Here is a 20,841-nt window from a genome sequence, read left to right as displayed (position 1 = left end):
GTATGTGTGAATGCATGTATGCATGTGTGTATGTGTATGCATGTGTGTATGTGTATGTATGTGTGAATGCATGTATGCATGTGTGTATGTGTATGTATGTGTGAATGCATGTATGCATGTGTGTATGTGTATGTATGTATGTGTGAATGCATGTATGCATGTGTGTATGTGTATGTATGTGTGAATGCATGTATGCATGTGTGTATGTGTGTGTATGTATGTGTGTATGTGTGTGTGTATGTATGTATGCATGTATGTATGTATGTGTGTATATGTGTGTATGTATGTGTGAATGCATGTATGCGTGTGTGTATGTATATATGAGGTAAATGCAGAGGGGCACATTTGCCAGACAGAGTGGACAGGAAAGAGCGTGGGTGGCGAGTGACAGTAAAGACGGAAGAAGGCGAGCAGAGAGCAGTCGTGCACACTGAAATGCCGTGATGAATCCTATCGTGTTCATGAAAATTTAACAGTGATAAGCATAAACCAGTCAGTGGGGGAAATATCTCATGGGGCAGATGCTGGACACCTGGGCACGGAAGAGACAGATTCCAACAAATTCCAGATTTAATTAGTGTACACCCTGAGTGACCTGGGCCTCAAAGTCCCCATAGGCTGTCCCCTGGACTGAGACTCACGGTCTCTGAGAGTTAGGGACAACCTTGACATTTACATGTTGCACACTGGGCCCCAAGAATTGCTGACATTTGTGAGAAAGGGCTTGCTTAGTTGTCCCTGTTCTCTGTCCACAGAGCCACTGGCAAAACCTCAACTCATAGTTGCCAACCTGACTTATAAGGAAGAGGATGACATGAACATGACCTGTCTTGGAAAAGAGGAGGGAACCCAAGTCACATGGCTCTACAATGGAAAACCAATGAAAATTGCTCGCTCAGCCAAGATTTCAATGTTGCAAAGTAACAGACTGATTGTCATACACAGCCTTCAAAAGGAGGATGCTGGCACATATCAGTGTGAGATCCGCAATGAGTTAACTTACAGCCAGAGTGACCCATTCCACCTGAACGTGTTAGGTGAGTGACCTCCTGCATTTTACATGGCTGAATGTTTACAAAGCTGTTTTATTTCAGGGTGGCGTGAGAGCTATGGAGCATGTGTGTAGGTCACATGACAGCCATAGGAAGTCGGTGCTCTTCTTCCACCTCTGCCTGGGTTTGGAGGATTGAACTCAGATCATCTGTATTGTGCATTAAGCTCTTGTACCTGCTGTACCATTTCCCAGGATCCTTACTGGGGGAATTTGGTTTTTACCAATGCTGTACAAAATAGTGAGGCATAGTGCCATTCACCTATTACCCGACACTTGGGAGGCTGATGCAGGGGAATGGAGCATAAGGCCAGCCTGGACTACAGAGCAAGACCGTGTCTCTAAATTGTTTCAATGCAAATACAAGCAAGACTGTAAACCCATTTACCAAGTGGTTAAGGGTTAAGCTCTGAGTCAGGATGTGGTCGTTGGTATCCATGGTAACTGGTTCCAGGAAGCCCACGGGTATGAGAACCTTTGGAAGGATGCTCTAGCTCCTTGCACAGATGTCAGTGTCTCCGTGTGAGTGTGCATGCTATCCCACACACTGTATGTCGTGCTCAGATTCCAGCACGGGATACAGCGCCACCACCAGGCAAAGAACGCAACTGTTAGTGAGAAACGATGCCAGGACACGTCTGCGCAGTTTTCAGTGCAGAGACAGTTGTTCTGCAATGTTTTGTTTTGTGGGGGTCTTTTTGGTTTGGGGGGACAGTGTCCCACGCAGCCCAGGCATCCTCACAGTGTGTAGGTGGTGGTTGTTTGAACTGTTGATCCTCCTGCCTCCACCCCCCAGGTGCTGCTCCTACAGGTGTGCACGCCACATCTGGATTCCTCCCAATACTCCTGACCTGAGTTTAATTGAATCCAGGGAGAAGAAAGCTATAAATGGAGAAGGCATTGTTTCCTATTGTGTGTCTGCCATTTACAGTGCGACCTTGAGCAAGATTCTCTTGTGTGTGTGCCTTTGTGCACACACACACACACACACACAGGATACACACATACATACATATATTTATATATATATGTATGTATATATATTCTACTTTAGCTATTTTGAAGCATACGGTTCACTGACATTACATATATTCAGTGTTGTATAGCCACACTCACTATCGATGTCCAAAACTTTATCATTTTAACATACAAATCTATAGCTCTATTTAAAAATATTTGTGGGTCCAGGACAGTGGATCATCTGGTAAAGTCCTTACTGAGCAGCTATGAGGACCTGAGTTCAGATCCCAACCATCTATGTAACACGGAAGCACATGTCTGTACTCAGAGAGGACAAGATGGAGAGAGAATAGCCCTGGAGCTAACAGGCAGGGAATGTAGCCAGCTGTGCGGTTACAGAGATCTCCTCTCCCAGAAGAAGGTGGGGAAGCTATTGAGGAAGATCCCCGACACCGAGTCCTGGCCTCTGCATGTGTGTGCTCCTGCGTCACCCCACATGCACACATGAGCACACACACCCAGACACACACACGTAGACAACATTGCCCCATTTGCACCCTCCAGCCCCCGGAACAACAAATCTACTTCCTGCTTATTTGACTCCCCTGATCCTTTCACGTAAGGGGAAAAAGAAATCAGTCCTTAAATCTGGTTTACATCACATCACATCATCTCAGAGCTCTTCCATGCTGCAATGTGTCAGGTCCCACCTTTTTAACCATGAAGACTAGAGTATGTTTTGTCTAGTCTTGAAATCCTAAGTCCCTATCCTCCTGTTTCAGCTTCGCTTCAATGTTGGCACTCTAGACATCAGCCACCATGATTGGCTTCTCATTTTTATTAAAAAACCACTCTAAGATTGTCTCAGTATATGGATAAACTATATTTTTGTTATTCATTGAACCATCAATGGGCTTTGGGCTGTTTGTGCCTTTGCTGTTGTGAACATGGCTGCTCTGTAGATTGGGAAGCAAATATTTCCTGGGCTCACTGCACTGTTTCTTCTGGTCCTATATCCACACATACAATTACTGTATCTAATAGTGGCTTGGTGGGTTGGTTTTTATGGACGTGGTCTCATTCTGGATATTATGGAACTATATAGCTCAGGCTAGCCTTGAACCCACAGTAATCCTCCTGCTTCAGCTTCCCGAGTATTAGGATTATAGGCCTGAGACCTGACCCCACAGATGTTTTTTAAAAATAAGAACCTACATTAGGATTAGAGAGATGGCCCAGTGAGTTCAGAGCACTGACTGCTCTTCCAGGGGACCCAAGTTCAGTTCTAGTAGCTACATGGTGGCTCTCAAACATCTGTGGAGAAGGGATGCCTCTCATGTCTGTGGTAGTCACATTTACATGGACACACCCATAAGCCAACACACACACACCTACACGTAATTAAAAATAACACAACAAAACTTTTTTAAAAAAGAACCTGCAATACCAAGAGTTTAATGTCTTGTTGACCTTCCATCCATACCTACAATGACTGGACTTCAAACACCCCCTTCCTAAGAGTCATTGTTTGGTTTCATTGTTGCTTTGAGTAGTATCGTGTGCATTTTTACAATGACTACAGGTGTTAAGCGTGTTTGTGAGACAGTGTCTCACCATATAACCCTGGCTGAGTAGCCTAGAATTCCAAGAGTGCTGGGATTGAAGGTGAGCACCACCATGCCCGGCCCATAGGCTTCTTTTCTTTTTTTGTGTTTTTGAGACAAGGTTTCTCTGTGTAGACCAGGCCTTCCTGGAACTCGTATTATAGACCAGGCTGCCCTGGAACTCAAAGAGCTCCGCCTGCCTCTGTCTCCCGAATCCTGGGATTAAAGTGTGGGCCGCTATGCATGGCCCCATAGCATTTCCTTATGTGCTGTTCTAGTTAGCTTTCCAGTTACTGTGACAAAACACCCTAACCCAAACCAACCCGGCAGTTAGGGGTTTGTTTGGCATGAAGGTCCTGGTCAGAGTGTGTCACTGAGAGACATACAGCCAGGAGCCATGGGGAAGGTTTCCTGGCTTGCTCCCCCAACTTGCTCAGCTGCCTTTCTCATAGAACCCATGAGAAGGGGGCCACCTGCAAGGGGATGGCACTGGGTCCTCCTCCTCAGAATAATAGCTAAGGAATACTGGCCAACGTAACAGAGGGGATACCTCAATTGAAGTTTTCTCTTTTCACATGAATTTTGTCTGTCAAATAACCAAAACTAAGCAGCATGTCTTTATTAGCCATCTGTTTCTCTTTATTTAAAAAAGTCAGATCCTTTCCCTCTTTAGTGAGCTGCTTGTGGTTTTTATTGTTACTGTTGTTGAACTGTGAGAGTTCTTTATATATTTTGGCACACATTCAGATGTACAATATGTAACATTTTTTAGCACTTGAAAATGGTCTTTCCACTTTCTTGATACTCGGTCTATTACTGGTTGATAGTGCTTTAACTGTACATAGTCTGGAGAAGTAGAATGTGATCTTTGATGTCTGTGTACAATACAAAATGGCTAAGTCAAGCTATTTGACATCCATTACCTCAGTCATCTCCCATTTGTTATGGTGAGACATTGAAATTCATCTTGGCTGCTCTGAGAGATACACTCCATTGACTACAGTTCTCTAACCTGCTCCTTTTCCTATGTGAAATCTATATCCTGCTACCCACAGTTCCTCACTGTTTCTTCCCCACAGCCAGTTCCTGGTGAGCACTGTTCAGTCTTCTTTCTGGGTAGAAGTTCAGCTCTTTAGCTGGGCAGCTGTTTCTTCTGAGATAAACATTTGGTTGAGGTCAGAAGGAAAGCAAACTCACAAGGCTCAGGAAGCTCCTGAAACTAACAGTACCCACTCACCTCTCCCTGAGGTTGCATAGAGTAACTGTGTCTGGGACAGTAGGCTTTCCCAACTGCCAAGCTGCCTGTGAGTGGCACAGGAAGCCCTGGGCATGCAGCTTCATGATCTGTTACCCATGCTGAATGAGCTTGTCTGTGATGCGGCTGTCTTCCAGTCATCCATGTTCCTAAAAGTAACCCTAAAAAACTCCATCTCAGTAAGCCAGACTTGAGGAAATAGTTTGGTCAGGTTTGGTCCTCTGGAGAAGCCACACAACATGGTTGGCATCTGAGCAGGGTTTGACAGAACCGAAGATGAGTTGAGGAGAGATGATAACTGTAAGAGGCTGTAAGAGGCCTCAGAAAGGACTATCAAGATGGACAACCAAGGCTGACCACTGTAAGGATGGAATGTCAGTGAAGCATTAACATGATGCCTACCTTTCCTCATGGGACATGGGATGGCACACCCGTTTGATGTGCCAGTGACATTCCATGCGATAGGCAGGAAAACCAAAACCAAGCACCCTGAGAACGGCATGTCCATTTGGCAGAATCCCAGAGCAGCCATCTTTTTCTTCTTGGTATGGGATGGTGTTGTAGTCACTTTTCCATTGCTGTGAAGACTCAGTGGCCAAGGCAACTACAGAAGAAAGTTTTTTGGAGCTCACAGCCTCACTGAGGACCATGGGAGCACAGAAGGGGAAGAGAGCATGGTGGAAGCGATCGACCCCGCAGGTCTGTCCTGAAACACAGGGCATCGCATGTTTCAGCACACAGGAGGAGACTTCACAGAGTTCAATACAAGAAACGATGATGACCACTGTACACTCTGCCCCTGAACTGCTTGAACTGGAAAAGGCTTCTAAACAAACAGCCAAAGCGCCAACCAGAGCCTGGGTCACGAGGACTCTGGTCTGAGTATGTAGGGATCGGCCTGAGGACCAGGGCAGAGGAGAAACTGAGCTGTTGTAGGAGAATTGCGTATGTACCAAATCCAGTGTTAATAAAGCAACCTTGATCCAGGAGGGAGTCAGTGATTGACTGACTAGGATTAGCCACAAAGTTCTTGGAGGACTTTGCAGGGCAGCTAGAGAGGACCGGAAGAGACTACAGAGGAGTTAGAGATTCGGGACCACGTGGAGACAGGGTCAGTCAACCGCTCCGATTTCACCCGATCGCTCCGCTTTCCTTGGATTTTTCAGGTCTTTATCTCAATGTCTGACTCCCAAGTTTTTATGATGCTAGAACGAATTAGGTAATCATTTCATCTGCGTGGCATTATTAAACCATGCCAGGCCGCTGCCACCGCTGTGCTAGCGGCTGGCTTTTCCTCCCTTCCCAGTGGCCTCCGCGCCTGTTTTTTCCACCCCAGGGCTTTTTCTGTTGCAGCTTTTCTATAGAAGCCTTCAGCGCTGCCCGCCCCAGGCACAAAACTGCCGGGGTTAGTCGCCCCACCCCTGACCCGTGCTCTCACGTCCCATCGCCTGTGCCTCCCTTCCTGCACTGCCGATCCAGGCCAGCTCAGTCACCCTGAGACCTGCTCAGGACGGAGACTCTGACTGCTGGTGCCACTGCCACGACGCTGCCAAGGGCCCCACTCATGCCCAGCCTTGCAGCGCAGTGACAGCGAGCCGAGCAGACGCCTGGTCAGCCAGCGCACCGCAACAAACTGCGGACAGGACGGTCCTGTCCCGCGCTGTTTTCCAGCGGTGCGGATTTCTCTCTCACACCGGTTCCTGCCCTCTGCCGCTAATGGATGTCTCTCACTGGTTTCCTTATCTTCAGACAGTTCATGCCCCTCCCCACACGGCACGTGAGCAGCTACATTGGCCTCCAGTTCAAGGGTGCAGTTAGCACAGCTTGGGGCACCCTACACTCCCACTCCCTACCCCACAGTGCTGCTGCTACAGCTGGCTACCCACACCCACATCTTTCCTCCTATGCTGTCAGCATCATCAGATGTGGTAATACTGGGGAATTTTCAAATGGGGAATTAGGATAGACATAAAAACAGGGGGAAGCAAATCTTTCCCATGTTAAGAATCAGGAAAATCATAATGCAGGGAGTTAGAACCTTGTGACTGCTGCTATGGATGACTTACAAATGGAAAACAATAACAAGGGATAAATCACTTAGCTGGGATTGACATAATGTCGATCACAATTATTACCAGCTTGGTAATTAATATTTTATCCTTAAGATGGTTTGATAACTATGCCAAAATATGATAATTTGGCTAATAAGATAAAGCCTTAGAAAGATTTACTATTAGCAAGATACAAGCCTTAGAAAACTTACTATTGAGAAGATCCAAGCTTTAGAAAAACTTACTATTAATAACAAGCTTTAGAAATACCTTTTAATAAAACTAAGGAAAATACTGAGATACAGACAAAGGAATTTAGAGCATACCAAACCATTGCATTATGTACTGAAGATGAGTAGCATAAGGTTATTAGGAAACCAATCTTAATTTGTTCAGTTACCATACATGATGGACGACCAGATAACAGATGCCCCCAAGGCTATGCAGAAGTTAATTCAAATCCAAATTGTCTTCTTCAGGAGATAAATATTCAGCCTCTAGGGATTGGAATTTTATCTTAGGAAATCAAAGGGCAAAATGGGTTAAGTGTATACGGCCAGAAGGACATATAGGAAAAGTAAAGTCGTATATGAGTAATGTAGTCATTAATTTATGGGGACATGATTTGTCGCAGCAATGGAAAAGACAGATTAACATTTTCCCAATCTAAAAACAAACCATAAAATAAAGAATGCTTCTGTAAGAAATATTAAGAGGTATTATCAAGAACGGTGACAAACTGCTCAAGTTGTACATGCACAGGGCACACCAGCTGTTGGTCTTTCAACGGTACCAACAGCCCTCTCTTTAAATGGTTGACTGACAACCCTGTATGGGTAGAACATCGATGTCTGACACCATAAAAATTAAAGGCACTGGAACAGCTGGTACAGGAGTAATTAAATGTTCAACATAGTGAGGAATCGACCAGTCCTTGGAATTCTCTATTTGTCATTAAAAAGAAATCTGGAAAATGGAGAATGTTAAAACCGATTTAGGAGGGTTCTCCCCACACCTGCACACCTGGCTTCAGGTGAGCGTGGCTTCTCCTGGGGACCCATTCTCCACCCATCACCCGCTCTCTTGATCTTCTGGGGGCCCTCTCCTGGCATGGAGTGGACCTGCCCAGAGAGGAGGGAAGTGAGTCCTGCCAGACCCCACCCTCGGGTCTCCCCATACTTGTGAGCCTGGTTTCAGGGAGACAAAGGGACCCCACCTGCACCCACTCAAAGAAGGGATGGGAAGACGACAGTAAAAGAACACACTCAGCAATAGAAAGACCAGTATGATTCCACCAGAATCTAGAGACTGTACCAGCAAGACCTGAAAAACACAACATAGATGAAACAGAAGAGACAGACCTTAAATTTATTTTATGAAGATGATAGAGACCCTCAAAGAGGAAATGAGAAAATCCCTTAAAGAAATAGAAGAAAAAACAAACCAAAAAATTGAAGAAATAAACAAATCCCTTAAAGAATCTAAAGACAACCAAGAAAAAAACAAACAAACAAGTGAAGGAAATAACCCAAGTAGTCCAAGCCTTGAAAACTGAAATAGAAACAAAGAAAACACAGAATGAGGGGATTCTGGGAATAGAAAAGCTGGGTAAACGATCAGGAACTACAGATGAAAGGATAACCAATAGAGATGGAAGAGAGAATCTCAGAAGGGGAGGGAGCTGGGATTGACAGGTGAAACAAATTTGTTTCTAACTTAAATTTTAAAAAAGGAAAAAAGTAAATAAATAAAAATGAGAAGAGAGAATCTCAGGTGTTGAAGACTCATTAGAGGATATACAGTCATCGACCAAAGAAAATCTCAAGTCCAGCAAATCCCCAACACTAAATATCCAGGAAATATGGGACACCGTGAAGAGGTCAAACCTGAGAATAATAAGTATAGAAGAAGGTGAAGAAATACAGCTCAAAAAAGAAATTAAAGACTTCCTAGAATTCAATGAGAACGAAGATGCAACATACCCAAACTTATGGGACACTTTGAAAGCAGTGCTACGAGGGAATTTCATAGCACTAAGTGCCCACATGAAGAAACTGGAGAATAGTTATACTAGAGAATTAACAGCATAACTGAAAGCTCTAGAACACGAAGAGGCAAACTCACCCAGGAGGAGTAGACACCAGGAAATAATCAAATTGAGGGCTGAAATCAATAAAGCAGAAACTAGGAAAACCATACAAAGAATCAATGTAACGAAGAGTTGGTTCTTTGAGAAAATCAACAAGATAGACAAACCTTTATCTACCAAATGGCAGAGGGTGAATATGCAAATTAACAAAATCAGAAATGAAAAGGGGGACATACAACAGACACTGAGGAAATACAGGTCATACTTTGAAAACCTGTACTCCACAAAATTTGAAAATCTAAAGGAAATGAACAATTTTCTGGATAGCTATCACTTACCAAAATTAAATCAAGAACAGATAAGCACTTTAAATAGACCTATAACCAATAAGGAAATAGAAGCAGTCATCAAAAGTCTCCCAACCAAATAAAGCCCAGGTCCAGATGGCCTCAGTGCAGAATTCTACCAGAAATTCAAAGAACAGCTTATACCAATTGTTCTCAAAGTATTCCACATAATAGAATCACACAAAGACACAACTAAGAAAGAGAACTTCAGACTAATATCTCTCATGAACACTGATGCAAAAATACTCAATAAAATACTGGCAAATCGGATCCAAGAACACATCAGAAAACTCATACACCATGACCAAGTAGGCTTCATCCCAGGGATGCAGGGATGGTTCAACATATGAAAATCTACTAAATAAACAAGCTGAAAAACAAAAATCACATGATCATCGACTAGATGTTGAAAAAGCCTTTGACAAATCCAACACCCTTTCATGATAAAGGTCTTGGAGAGATCCAGGATAACAGGAACTTACCTTAACATAATAAAAGCTATATACAGCAAACCAACAGCCAACATCAAACTGAATGGACAGAAACTCAATGCAATTCCTCTAAAATCAGGAACAAGACAAGGCTGTCCACTCTCTCCATACCTCTTAATTATTGTACTTAAAGTTCTAGCTAGAGCAATACAACAACAAAAGGAGATCAAGGGTATACAAATTGGAAAGGAAGAGGTCAAACTTTCATTATTTGCAGATCATATGATAGTTTACATAAGGGACCCAAAAAACTCTGCCAGGGAACTCCTACAGCTGATAGATACCTTCAGCAAAGTGACAGGATACAAGATCAACTCAAGAAAATCAGTAGCCCTACAATATACAGATGATAAAAGGGCCAAGAAATAAATCAGAGAAACATTGCCCTTTACAATAGTCACAAACAACATAAAATACCTTGGGGTAACGCTAACCAAACAAGTGAAAGACCTATACAGCAAGAACTTTGAGTCTTTAAAGAAAGAAATTAAAGAAGATACCATAAAATGGAAAGATCTCTCATGATCTTGGATAGGTAGGATCAACATAGTAAAAATGGCAATCTTACCGAAAGCAATATACAGATTTAACACAATCCCTAATAAAACCCCAGCACAATTCTTCGCAGACATTGAAAGAACAATACTCAGATTTATATGGAAAAACGAAAGACACAGGATATCCAAAACAACCCTGTTCATCAAGGCAACCTTCAGAGGCATCACCATCCCTGAGTTCAAACTCTATTTCAGGGCTATAGTCCTGAAAACAGGTTGGTATTGGCACAAAAATAGACAGATAGACCAATGGAATCAAATTGAACACCCAACATCAATACATACATGTATGAACACCTGATCTTTGACAAAGAAGCTAAAATTATTCAATGGAAAAAAAGGAAGCATCTTCAACAAATGGTGCTGGCATAACTGGATATTGACATGTAGAAGACTGCAGATAGATCCATGTCTATCACCATGCACAAAACTTAAATCCAAATGGATCAAAGACCTCAACATAAATCCAGGCACACTGTACCTCTTAGAAGAGAAAGTGGGAGGTACCCTTGAACGAATTGGTACAGTAGATAGCTTCCTGAACATAACATCAGTAGCACAGACAGTGAGATCAACAATTAATAAATGGGACCTCCTGAAACTGAGAAGCTTCTGTAAGGCAAAGGACACAGTCAGCAAGACAAAAAGGCAGCCCACAGAATGTTCACTAATCCCACATCTGACATTGATAACACATCGTATTATTGCATGTTTGGTGGTCCTCTGGGTAGCTATCCTTTCTTCTTTAGGTGTCCATATACCTAGTATTTTTTCACTGTTCAGAACTAATTTTTCCTGTAACGACACAAACAGAACACTTCTCTTTCCTTTGATGAGGTCTCCTTATACATAGCAGACCTTGTAGATGAGCCGTCATCTTTCCTCCTCCTGAGACGTTTTCTGTTCTGATCGAATCTTCATTAATTTAGATAGGACCCAAAGCTTTTCTTCTCCTGTGGAAACAAAAGCAAAACCCCTTCCCCAACATAACACATATCCTGGTTTCCAGACTGAGGTCATAACATCCTTAAAATACACAGGTTGGTTTAGTTCAGAAGTCTTCTCTGTAGTCCAGTGTCTTTCTGCTGCAGTTTGTCCTTTTTCATCAGCATTAAGAATATTCAATGTTAGTAAAGCATTATATAACCTGTGTTTGGGGGTCTTTGTCGCCCCTGGCTGTTTATGAAGCATCTCTTTTAAGGTTCGGTTAGATTTTTCAATCACTGCTTGTCCTGTGGGATTGTAAGCTATACCAGTTACATGTTTTATATTATAATATTGGAAAAATTGTTCCAATTTACTGGAGACATATGCTGGAGCATTGTCAGTTTTATTGTTTTAGGTATATCCATAACAGCCATCACCTCTAAGAGGTGTGTAATAACAGAATCAGCTTTTACAGAGCTGAGGGCAGTAGCCCATTGGAAGCCTGAGAACGTGTCTATGGTATGGTGTACATATTTCAAACTGCCAAATTCTGGGAAGTGAAATACATCCATTTGCAAAAGTTCATTTCTGTGAATACCTTTAGGATTACAACCTGCTGGTAGTGGAGTTTGATTGTAGAATGAGCAACTGGGGCACTTTCTTACTATTTCTTTGGCTTGTTGCCAGGTGATAGAAAAATCCTTCTTTAAACCTTTGCTGTTAACATGATGCTTCTTATGGAATTCTGAAGCTTCCAACACATTACCTATTAATAAATGATCAATTTCATCATTGCCTTGTGCCAGAGGACCTGGCAGACCTGTGTGGGATCTGATGTGTGATATATGTATGATGGGTCCTGTTTCTGATGGTTTCCTGTAATTGTAAAAACAATGAGGTTAATTCTGTACTATCAGGAACAAATTCTGCGGTCTCAATGTGCAAGACAACTCTCTCTGCATACTGAGAATCCGTGACTATATTGAGAGGCTCTGTAAAGTCTTTAAGTACCATGAGAATGGCATATAATTCTGCCTTTTGTACAGAGTTGTAAGGGCATTGAACTACTTTACTTATATTTCCTGATTTATACCCTGCCTTACCTGATTTGTTTGCATCCGTGTAGAAGGTAAGAACTCCAGAAATAGGTGTTTGTCTCACGATACTTGGAAGAATCCAAATTTTTTTCTTTATGAATTTGATTCTCTCTGTTTTGGGATAGTTATTACTAATAGTTCCCAAAAAGTCACTGCAAGCTATTTGCCAATACTCATTATCCTTCCATAAGGAGGAAATTTCATCATTAGTTAAAGGTACAATAATTTCAGCTGGGTCTTTCCCTGTCAGTTGACAAAGCCTTAACTTACCTTTTAATATCAAATTGGAGATCTTTTCTATATATGTTTTCAATTTTTTATTCTGTTTCTGTGACAGAAATACCCATTCTAGTATGATGTATAGAGAATTCTCAGTACAGGAGTCTAAAATGACTGAAAGACACTTAAAGTGCTCAACATCCCTGGGAAATGCAAATCAAAACAACTCTGAGATATCATCTTATTCCTGTCAGAATGGCTAAAATCAAAAACACTAATGACAGTTTATGCTATGGAGAAAGGGGAACATTCCTTCACTGCTGGTGGGAGTGCCAATTTGTACAGCCACTTTGGAAATCATTGTGGAGATTCCTCGGGAAAATGGAAATCAGTCTACCACAAGACCCAGCAATTCCACTCTTAGGCATATACCCAAAAGATGCACATTCATATAAGGATGTCTGTTCTACTATGTTCATAGCAGCATTATTTGTAATAGCCAGAAACTGGAAGATACCTAGATGCCCCACAACTGAAGAGTGTGTAGAGAAAATGTGGTACATTTACACAGTGGAGTACTATTCAGTGGAAAAAGAACAATGGAATCTTGATATTTGCAGGCAAATGGATGGCACTAGAAGAAACCATCCTGAGTGAGGTAACCCAGTCACAAAAAGACAAACATGGGATGTAATCTCTCATATATGGGTTTTAGACATGGATCAGGATAGTGCCAGTCTGCACTTCCACTGATAGAGAGTCTGGGAAACAGGGAAGAACCTAAGAGAGATATGCATGATACCCCACAGAGGGTGGAATGAGGCAAGCTTTCAAGAGCAGATTGGGAGCAGGGGGGAGAGGGGAGGGGGAGAAGAGGAGGAGAGAATGTCATGGGGGAGCAAGGAGGAAGAATAGGGGAGATCAGGATGAGAAATACCATAATAGAGGGAGTCATTATAGGTTGAGAAGAGATCTGGCACCAGTGAGATCTCTAGCAATCTACAAGGATGACACCAACTGGCAAACTAAGCAATAGTGGAGAGATTACCTTAAAGGCCCATCCCTGATAATGAGTTTGACGACTACCTTATATGCCATCCTAGAACCTTCATCCAGTGACTGATGGAAGCAGAGGCAAATGCCCACAGCTAAACACTGAACTGAACCACTGGAACCTAGTGACAGAGAGGGAGGAGTATTGAGCAAAGTGGTAAAGAATGGGCTTGGTGAAACCAACATAAACATCTGACTTGAACAAGGGGGGCTCTTCCCAGACTGACAGCTGGGAGACCAGCATGGGACTGACCCAGACCCGCTGAATGTGGGTGTCAGTGAAGAGTCTTGGACAATCTATGGGGTCCTGGGCAGTATATCAATGCTTATCCTTGGCATACAAATGGACTTTGGGTGCCCATCCCACAATGAGGGATGCTCTCTCAGCCTGAACTCTTGAGGGAGTGCTGGACCCTGCCCTAAACGAAATGACAGACTCTGGATATCCCTATGGGGAAGGGAGTGGGGATAGGGTGGGAGGCTGGGGGGGTTGTTGGGGGAAGTGAGAGGAGGCAAGGGAGAGGGAGCTGGAATTGACATGTGAAGTAAGCTTGCTTCTAATTTTAAACATCTGTAATAAATAATAAAAAATATATTTAGGAGTCATAAATGAGGTGATTCAGCCAATTGGCTCTTTAAAGCCTGGAATTTCCTTGCCTTCTCTACTACCTAAAGTGTGGCCTATTATAGTGGTTGATTTAAAAGATTGCTCTTTTACTATACCTTTACAAGAACAGGACAGAGAAAAATTTGCCTTCATGGTACCTACTTATAATAATTCTCAGTCTATTTATAAAAATCCTTCCACAAAGAATGTTAAACAACCCTACCTTGTGTCAATATTTTGTACAACAGCCATTGGAAATAATTTGTAAAGTGTCTTCAATCTATAATTTACCATTATATGGATGACACCTTATTAGCTGATTAATGTTTACAAAAACAAAGAAAATTTTGCCTTCCTTGGGATTACAAATTGCTCCTGAAAAAATACACAGAAGAGATTCAATTAATCACCTAGGATATAAGTTGGTCTCACAAAACTGCAACCACAAAAGGTACAAATCAGGAGAGAGAAATTATAAACTCTTAATGATTTTCAGAAATTGCTGGGATGTATTAACTGTCTGTGGCCAACAAGTGGATTGACAACTCAAGAACTAAGTAATTTATTTCAAACCTTATGAGGTGATAAAGACTTAAAGAGTCCAAGAAAATGGTCAGTGAGACTGAGAGAGAATTGGCTTTGGTAGAATAGAAACTACAGGATGCACATGGGTCACTTGGATCCAGAGCTTAATTGTACCCCCACAGTCTCCTACAGGAGTTCCTATGCAGACAGAAGATCCTACAGTGGGTATTTTTGCCACATAAACAGAGTAAAAAACCTATGTAGAAAAGGTTTCCAAATTTAATCTCAAAGGAAAATTGAGACTTTGTCACATAACAGGAATAGACCCCACAGAAATTGTAGTACTTTTTACTAGTGCTGAAATTTACTCATTGTGGGCAGAAATGGAACATTGGCAAAGAGCTTGCAGGAATTTTTTGTTAGAGATTATCAACAAATATCCCAAAAGCAAGAGACTTCAGTTTAATGAAAATAACTAATTGGATTCTCCCTCATATATTAAAAGAGACATCAATTTCTAGAGCCCCTACATTCTATACTGATGCAAATAAATCAAGAAAGGCAGGTTATAATTCCAGAAATTTAAATATCCTGGCTTAAAGCCCTTATGAATCTGTTCAAAATCCAGAATTATATGCTATTCTCATGGTATTATTAGCTTTCCCAGAACCTCTTAATATAATTACTGATTCTTAATATTCAGAAAGATTTGTCTTATATATTGAACCACCTGGACTTATTCCAGATGATTCAGAATTAAATTTGCTACTTATTTAATTACAAGAATTAATTAGAAATAAAAGTCACCCTTGTATACACACATCTCAAATCCCATATGGGTCTACCAGGCCCTCTAGCACAAGGTAATGATGAAAATGATCAGATGTTGGTATGAATTGTGCTAGAGCCCTCAGATTTTCATAAACAGCGCATGTTGATAGCAACGGTTTGAAGGAAGATTTTTCTACCACTTTGTAATGACCCAAGGAAATTATAAGGAAATGTCCTACTTGTCCTTCATACAACCAAACTCCACTACTTGAGTACCTAAGGTACTCAAGGAAATGAAATCTGGCAGATGGACATGTTTCATTTAGGAGTATTTGGAAAATTGCTGTATGTACACCAGACCATGGATTCATATTCAGGTTTCAATGGGCAACTGTTCTGAGTTCTGAAAAAGCTGACTCTGTAATTTCACATTAGAGGTTGTGGCCATTATGGGAATACTTGTGTAAATTAATACTGGAATGATCCAGTAAAATGAAACAGTTTTCTGCATACTACAACGTTAAACACATTACAGGTGTACCACACCTACAGGACAAACAGTTATAGAAAGGTCTAATTGCATGTTAAAAGAAATGCTTAAAAAACAGAAAGGAGATCTGCTGCACAGACAGAACTGAGAGGTGAGTGACCAGCTTCCCATCTGGACCACACAGCCTCTAGGCCCTAGTCCCCAGGGCAAAAACTCCAGGCCATTTATCCACCCATCTCAGACACACTAGCAGGCAAGCAGGAAGGACTCCTACAGGCACACTACACCAACAGCCCCCCAGGACCCTGTAACCTACAAATCCCACCCCGCCCCAAATCCCCTCATTCCCTACAACCTCAGCAGATCCCTGGGATACAGCATTTACAGCACAGAGAGAACTGACAGAGCGGACTCAGAGCATCTCCCTGGGACACTGCCATCTACTGACAGAGAGGACTCAGAGCATCTTCCTGGGATATCAACATCTACTGACAGAGAGGACTCAGAGCATCTCCCTGGGACACCAACATCTACTGACAGAGAGGACTCAGAGCATCCTCCTGGGACACCAACATCTACTGACAGAGAGGACTCAGAGCATCCCTCTGGGACACCAACATCTACTGACAGAGAGGACTCAGAGCATCTTCCTGGGATACCAACATCTACTGACAGAGAGGACTCAGAGCATCTCTCTGGGGCACTGACATCTACTGACAGAAAGGACTCAGAGCATCTTCCTGGAACACCGCCATCTACTGCAGAGAAAGGGCTGAGAGAGGGGACTGAGAGGATTGGATCAAGGGGTGACAACACTGCCTGCACCAACAGGAAGAAGACATGGGTCGATGTCAATACAAGAATACATCCAACAACATAAGAGCAATATGGCAACACTAGAACTTACTGGTCCATCATCAGGAAGGCCTGAACATCCCATCACAGAAGAAGCAGGAGAAAATGGCCTTAAAAATAACTGATCAAGGTGATGGATGCCCTTAAAGAAGGAATTAAAAAATCCCTTAGAGAAATGGAGGAAACAAATAATTGGAAGAAATATTCCCTTAAAGAAAGCCCAGAAAACCAAAAAACGAAAAATAGGAAAAACAAGTCCAAGATTTGAAAATTGAAATGGAGGCAATAAAGAAAACACAAACGGAGGGAATTCTGGAAATGGAAAATCTGGGTAAAAGAACAGGAACTACAGATGCAAGCATAACCTACAGAACGCAACAGACGACAGAGAGAATTTCAGGCACTGAAGTTAACACAGAGAAACTAGATTCATCGGTCAAAGAAAGCATTAAAGACAACAATCATAATATAAAATGTCCAGGAAATCAGGGACACCATGAAAAGACCAAACCTAAGAATAATAGGGGTAAAAGGAGAATACCAGCTCAAATGCACAGACAATATATTCAACAAAATCACAGAAGAAAACTTTCCCAACCTAAAGAAGCTTACAGAACACCAAACAGACTAAACCAAAAAAGTCCTCTTGCTTCACAGTATTCCCAACACAAAATATGCAGAATAAAGAAAGAATATTAAGAGTTGCATAGGAAAAAGGCCAAGAAACATATAAATGCAGACCTAACAGAATTACACCCAACTTCTCAATGGAAACAACGAAAGCCAGAAGGTGCTGGCCAGGTGTTATGCAGACACTAAGAGCTCATGGATACCAGCCCAGATTATTATACCCAGCAAAGCTTTCAATCACTATAAACAGAGAAATGCCCCGACCCACGGGACATTTAACATGGGGGCTGGAAGGCACCTAGGAGAAAGATGGCAGCTTTTTAACTATATCCAAAGTGATTCAAGTATCCTTTTAATCATATCCAAGGCAATTAGAACAGTTGCTTTCACCAACATTCACGCATTTATACTTCACACACACCTATACACACACACCTATACACACAGACCATACACAGATCTCTCATGTCTCCTCTTGCCCAGGTTATGATTAGTTAGTTAAAATGAAACATCCTTAATTGAAGTCTCTTGTAACACAACAGCTATAGTCAACCCTTGAGCATCCAAAATCTGAACAAATCCAAATTTATCTATGTTGTCTTTTATTTTTGTTTTTGTTTTTGTTTTTTTAATAAGGTCTTAAAACAGTCTCTGACTGGCTGTATTAATAACATTTTCTATATGTTTGTCTGGGCGTCAGCCACGGCAGCAGCTCTCAAGGCTGCGAGCCCCCTAGGCTCCGGCCCGGGCCTTCCTTGCCCCTGTCCTTTGGGCCTGGGTTAGCCTGTAGGTTACCTGTGGCCATTTTTCTCTCTCCTGCATCCTGGGCTTTTTTAAGTTCCTGCCGGTCTGACATCTGCACAAACCTTTAATAGACTCATTTGTGCCGCCTTCCTTTCTACAAGGTCTTAGCATGGCTTGGCATGCTGCATTAGCATTCTCACAGGCTAGTTGTCTCAATCAAAAGGTTAACATCCATGTCTCCCCTTATTTTGGATGATGTTTGCATTAGCCTAGAGACAAAATTCTGAAATAACTCCTCAGGTCCTTGCCTGCTCTTTCCAAAGCCTCCAGCCCATGTCCTGGTGGCTGAAAGCATGTTCGGAGTTCTCCTGGCTGCTGGTCCAAACTGCCCATACACTGCTGTCAAAGTTAACTGCTGATCTATATCTTTGTATTGTCCTTCCTAGCGAGCCCTTTATAACAAACAGGAAGGTTTTGGGCTCTCTCTCTCTCTCTCTCTCTCTCTCTCTCTCTCTCTCTCTCTCTCTCTCTCTCTCTCTCTCTCTCTCTCTCTCTCTCTCTCTCTCTCTCTCTCTCTCTCCCCTTCTCCAACACTAACCTGCACTGGAGACACTGGACCTGCCGCGGCTGCCGGCCATGACCCGAGGGGTGACTGCCCCTAGGCTGCCTTAGACAAAGGAACCCTTCTCTGATCTGAGGAAACTTGAAAAGTTCTTATCTCCCGTGAGAGTGATTTTGCTAAATCTTTCAAGCCTCTTGGCTTTTGCTGAACTTCACCACTAGGTTTTTGCCTCTCTGTATTTCTAGTTCCCAATCTCTCTGCCCTGTATGTACTTTTTGATCTGGCCACTCCTCAGTAGGTATGGGGGTCTCCGCTGACCACTTCAGGGGCAGCTGTTCCCTCTCGTATGTGCGGCCACACCTTCCCTTGCCCCAAGCTCCAGTGCAGCTCCGATACAGTTGCTGTGGCCTCTGCAAGGGGGCAGGATCCCCTCAAAACTCTTAAACTCTAAAATCCTCTGCGGTTTTGCTTCATTTTAGCTCTCCTGGCTATCAAAACACACACAAGTAAATATACGATCATCTGGCCAATAATTCTGTCTTATACATTTTCTTAATAAGCTTGAAGGCGGTCGTCACCTTTTTTTTTATCTTCCTCTCTAGGGACAAACATCTCCAATATAAGTTACAACCTCTTTAAACCTTTGTTTTTTAACCTGTGTTCCTTGTATCTTGAGGGCTTCTTTGAGCCCAGAAATAAGGAGACTTTGCCAAGAAATTTCCCATCCCATCCCTTACTTTGGTCATAAGATCTGTGCATCTTTCCCCTGGCCATGTAGGGCTCTGTTTGGTGCCAAAAATGCCCCAACCTGCAGGACACTCAACGTGGGGGCTGGAGGGCACCTAGGAGAAAGATGAGGGATGAGAAAAGATGCCAAGACAGAATTCTGATCAAGGCGACAAAACTTTATTCTTTCCAAGGTATATTTAAGGGCTAGGAGGAGGAAGTGAAGAGGAGCAGCTTCAAGGAAGTTGTCAGGGCAAAAGGTCAGTGGGAGAGGTAGCCCTCTGTGTTGCCTAATCCGCAGGGCAAAAGGTCGGGGGTAGAACCTGCTGTGTTGCTAGGTAACCTGACTGTAGGTCCTTACTTTATCTATCTCAATCTTTCCCTATTGTCTAAACCTATCTTCTGGCAGACTTGGGGGCTTTCTGTTGAGCTAATCTTTAATGGATAGTTAAGCTGCAGGCCTGTTTCTGGAATTTAGCAGAGGTTGCAGGGTGGTCCAAAGTCATGTACTCTCTATGAGGGTTGAGTCACGACTTTTCTATGAGCATGTGAGGCAGCCGTAGCTGGCTGATGGCTGGAGACCCCTGACAGAGAAAACAAGATTTTACGGAGAGATCTTAGGCACCTGTCCTGCTGACAATGCCCACTTGGGCGTGGTCATAGGCACTTTGTAGGGAAGAGCGATAAGAGCTGGGGGAAAGGAGACGTGAGCTCTCTTGGGGGTTCTGGACGAGTCTCAGAGACCAGCAGAGTGCTGACCTCAGGTTCTCGGCTTCTCATTAACTGACTTCTCCCTAATAAAGTATCATAAGACATCCCTTCCCTGTGTACCTTGTGTAGCTTAATATTCCCTGATAGATGATATAACATGATAAAAACCAGATTTAAAGATTACCTATCCACAAATCCATTCCTACAGAAAGCACTAGAAGGAAAACTCTACCTCCAAGGAGATTAGAGGTCCCTAGGAAAGCACAGGCAATAAGTCATCCCACATAAGCAAATCTGAAAGAAAGGAAACACACATATATCACCACCAAAAAATAACAGGAATTGGCATCCCTTAATATCAATGGACTCAACTCATCTATAAAAAGACACAGGCTAATAGGATGGATACACAAACAGGATCCTTCCTTCTGCTGCATACAGGAAACACACCTCAATTTCAAAGAGAGGTATTTCCTGAGAGCGAAGGGTTGGGAAAAGATTTTTCAATCAAATGGGAGT

The 20,841-nt window shown here is 42.6% G+C and overlaps 1 protein-coding gene across 5 annotated transcripts in view; it reads left to right on the top strand.

Moving 5' to 3' along the window:
- LOC121135554 (carcinoembryonic antigen-related cell adhesion molecule 1-like) overlaps window positions 1–20,841 on the top strand; it is a 42,250-nt gene that overhangs the window by 9,822 nt on the left and 11,587 nt on the right. For all 5 annotated transcript variants that reach the window (XM_040734585.1, XM_040734582.1, XM_040734583.1 and 2 more), the window contains exon 5: window positions 756–1,037. In XM_040734585.1, coding sequence (XP_040590519.1) covers window positions 756–1,037 — 282 coding nt within the window. The remainder of the gene's footprint in view (window positions 1–755; window positions 1,038–20,841) is intronic.

This window comes from Mesocricetus auratus, unplaced genomic scaffold, assembly GCF_017639785.1.
Source record: "Mesocricetus auratus isolate SY011 unplaced genomic scaffold, BCM_Maur_2.0 Super-Scaffold_100038, whole genome shotgun sequence".
Classification (NCBI taxonomy): domain Eukaryota; kingdom Metazoa; phylum Chordata; class Mammalia; order Rodentia; family Cricetidae; genus Mesocricetus; species Mesocricetus auratus.
This window is presented reverse-complemented; position numbering and strand designations above follow the sequence as displayed.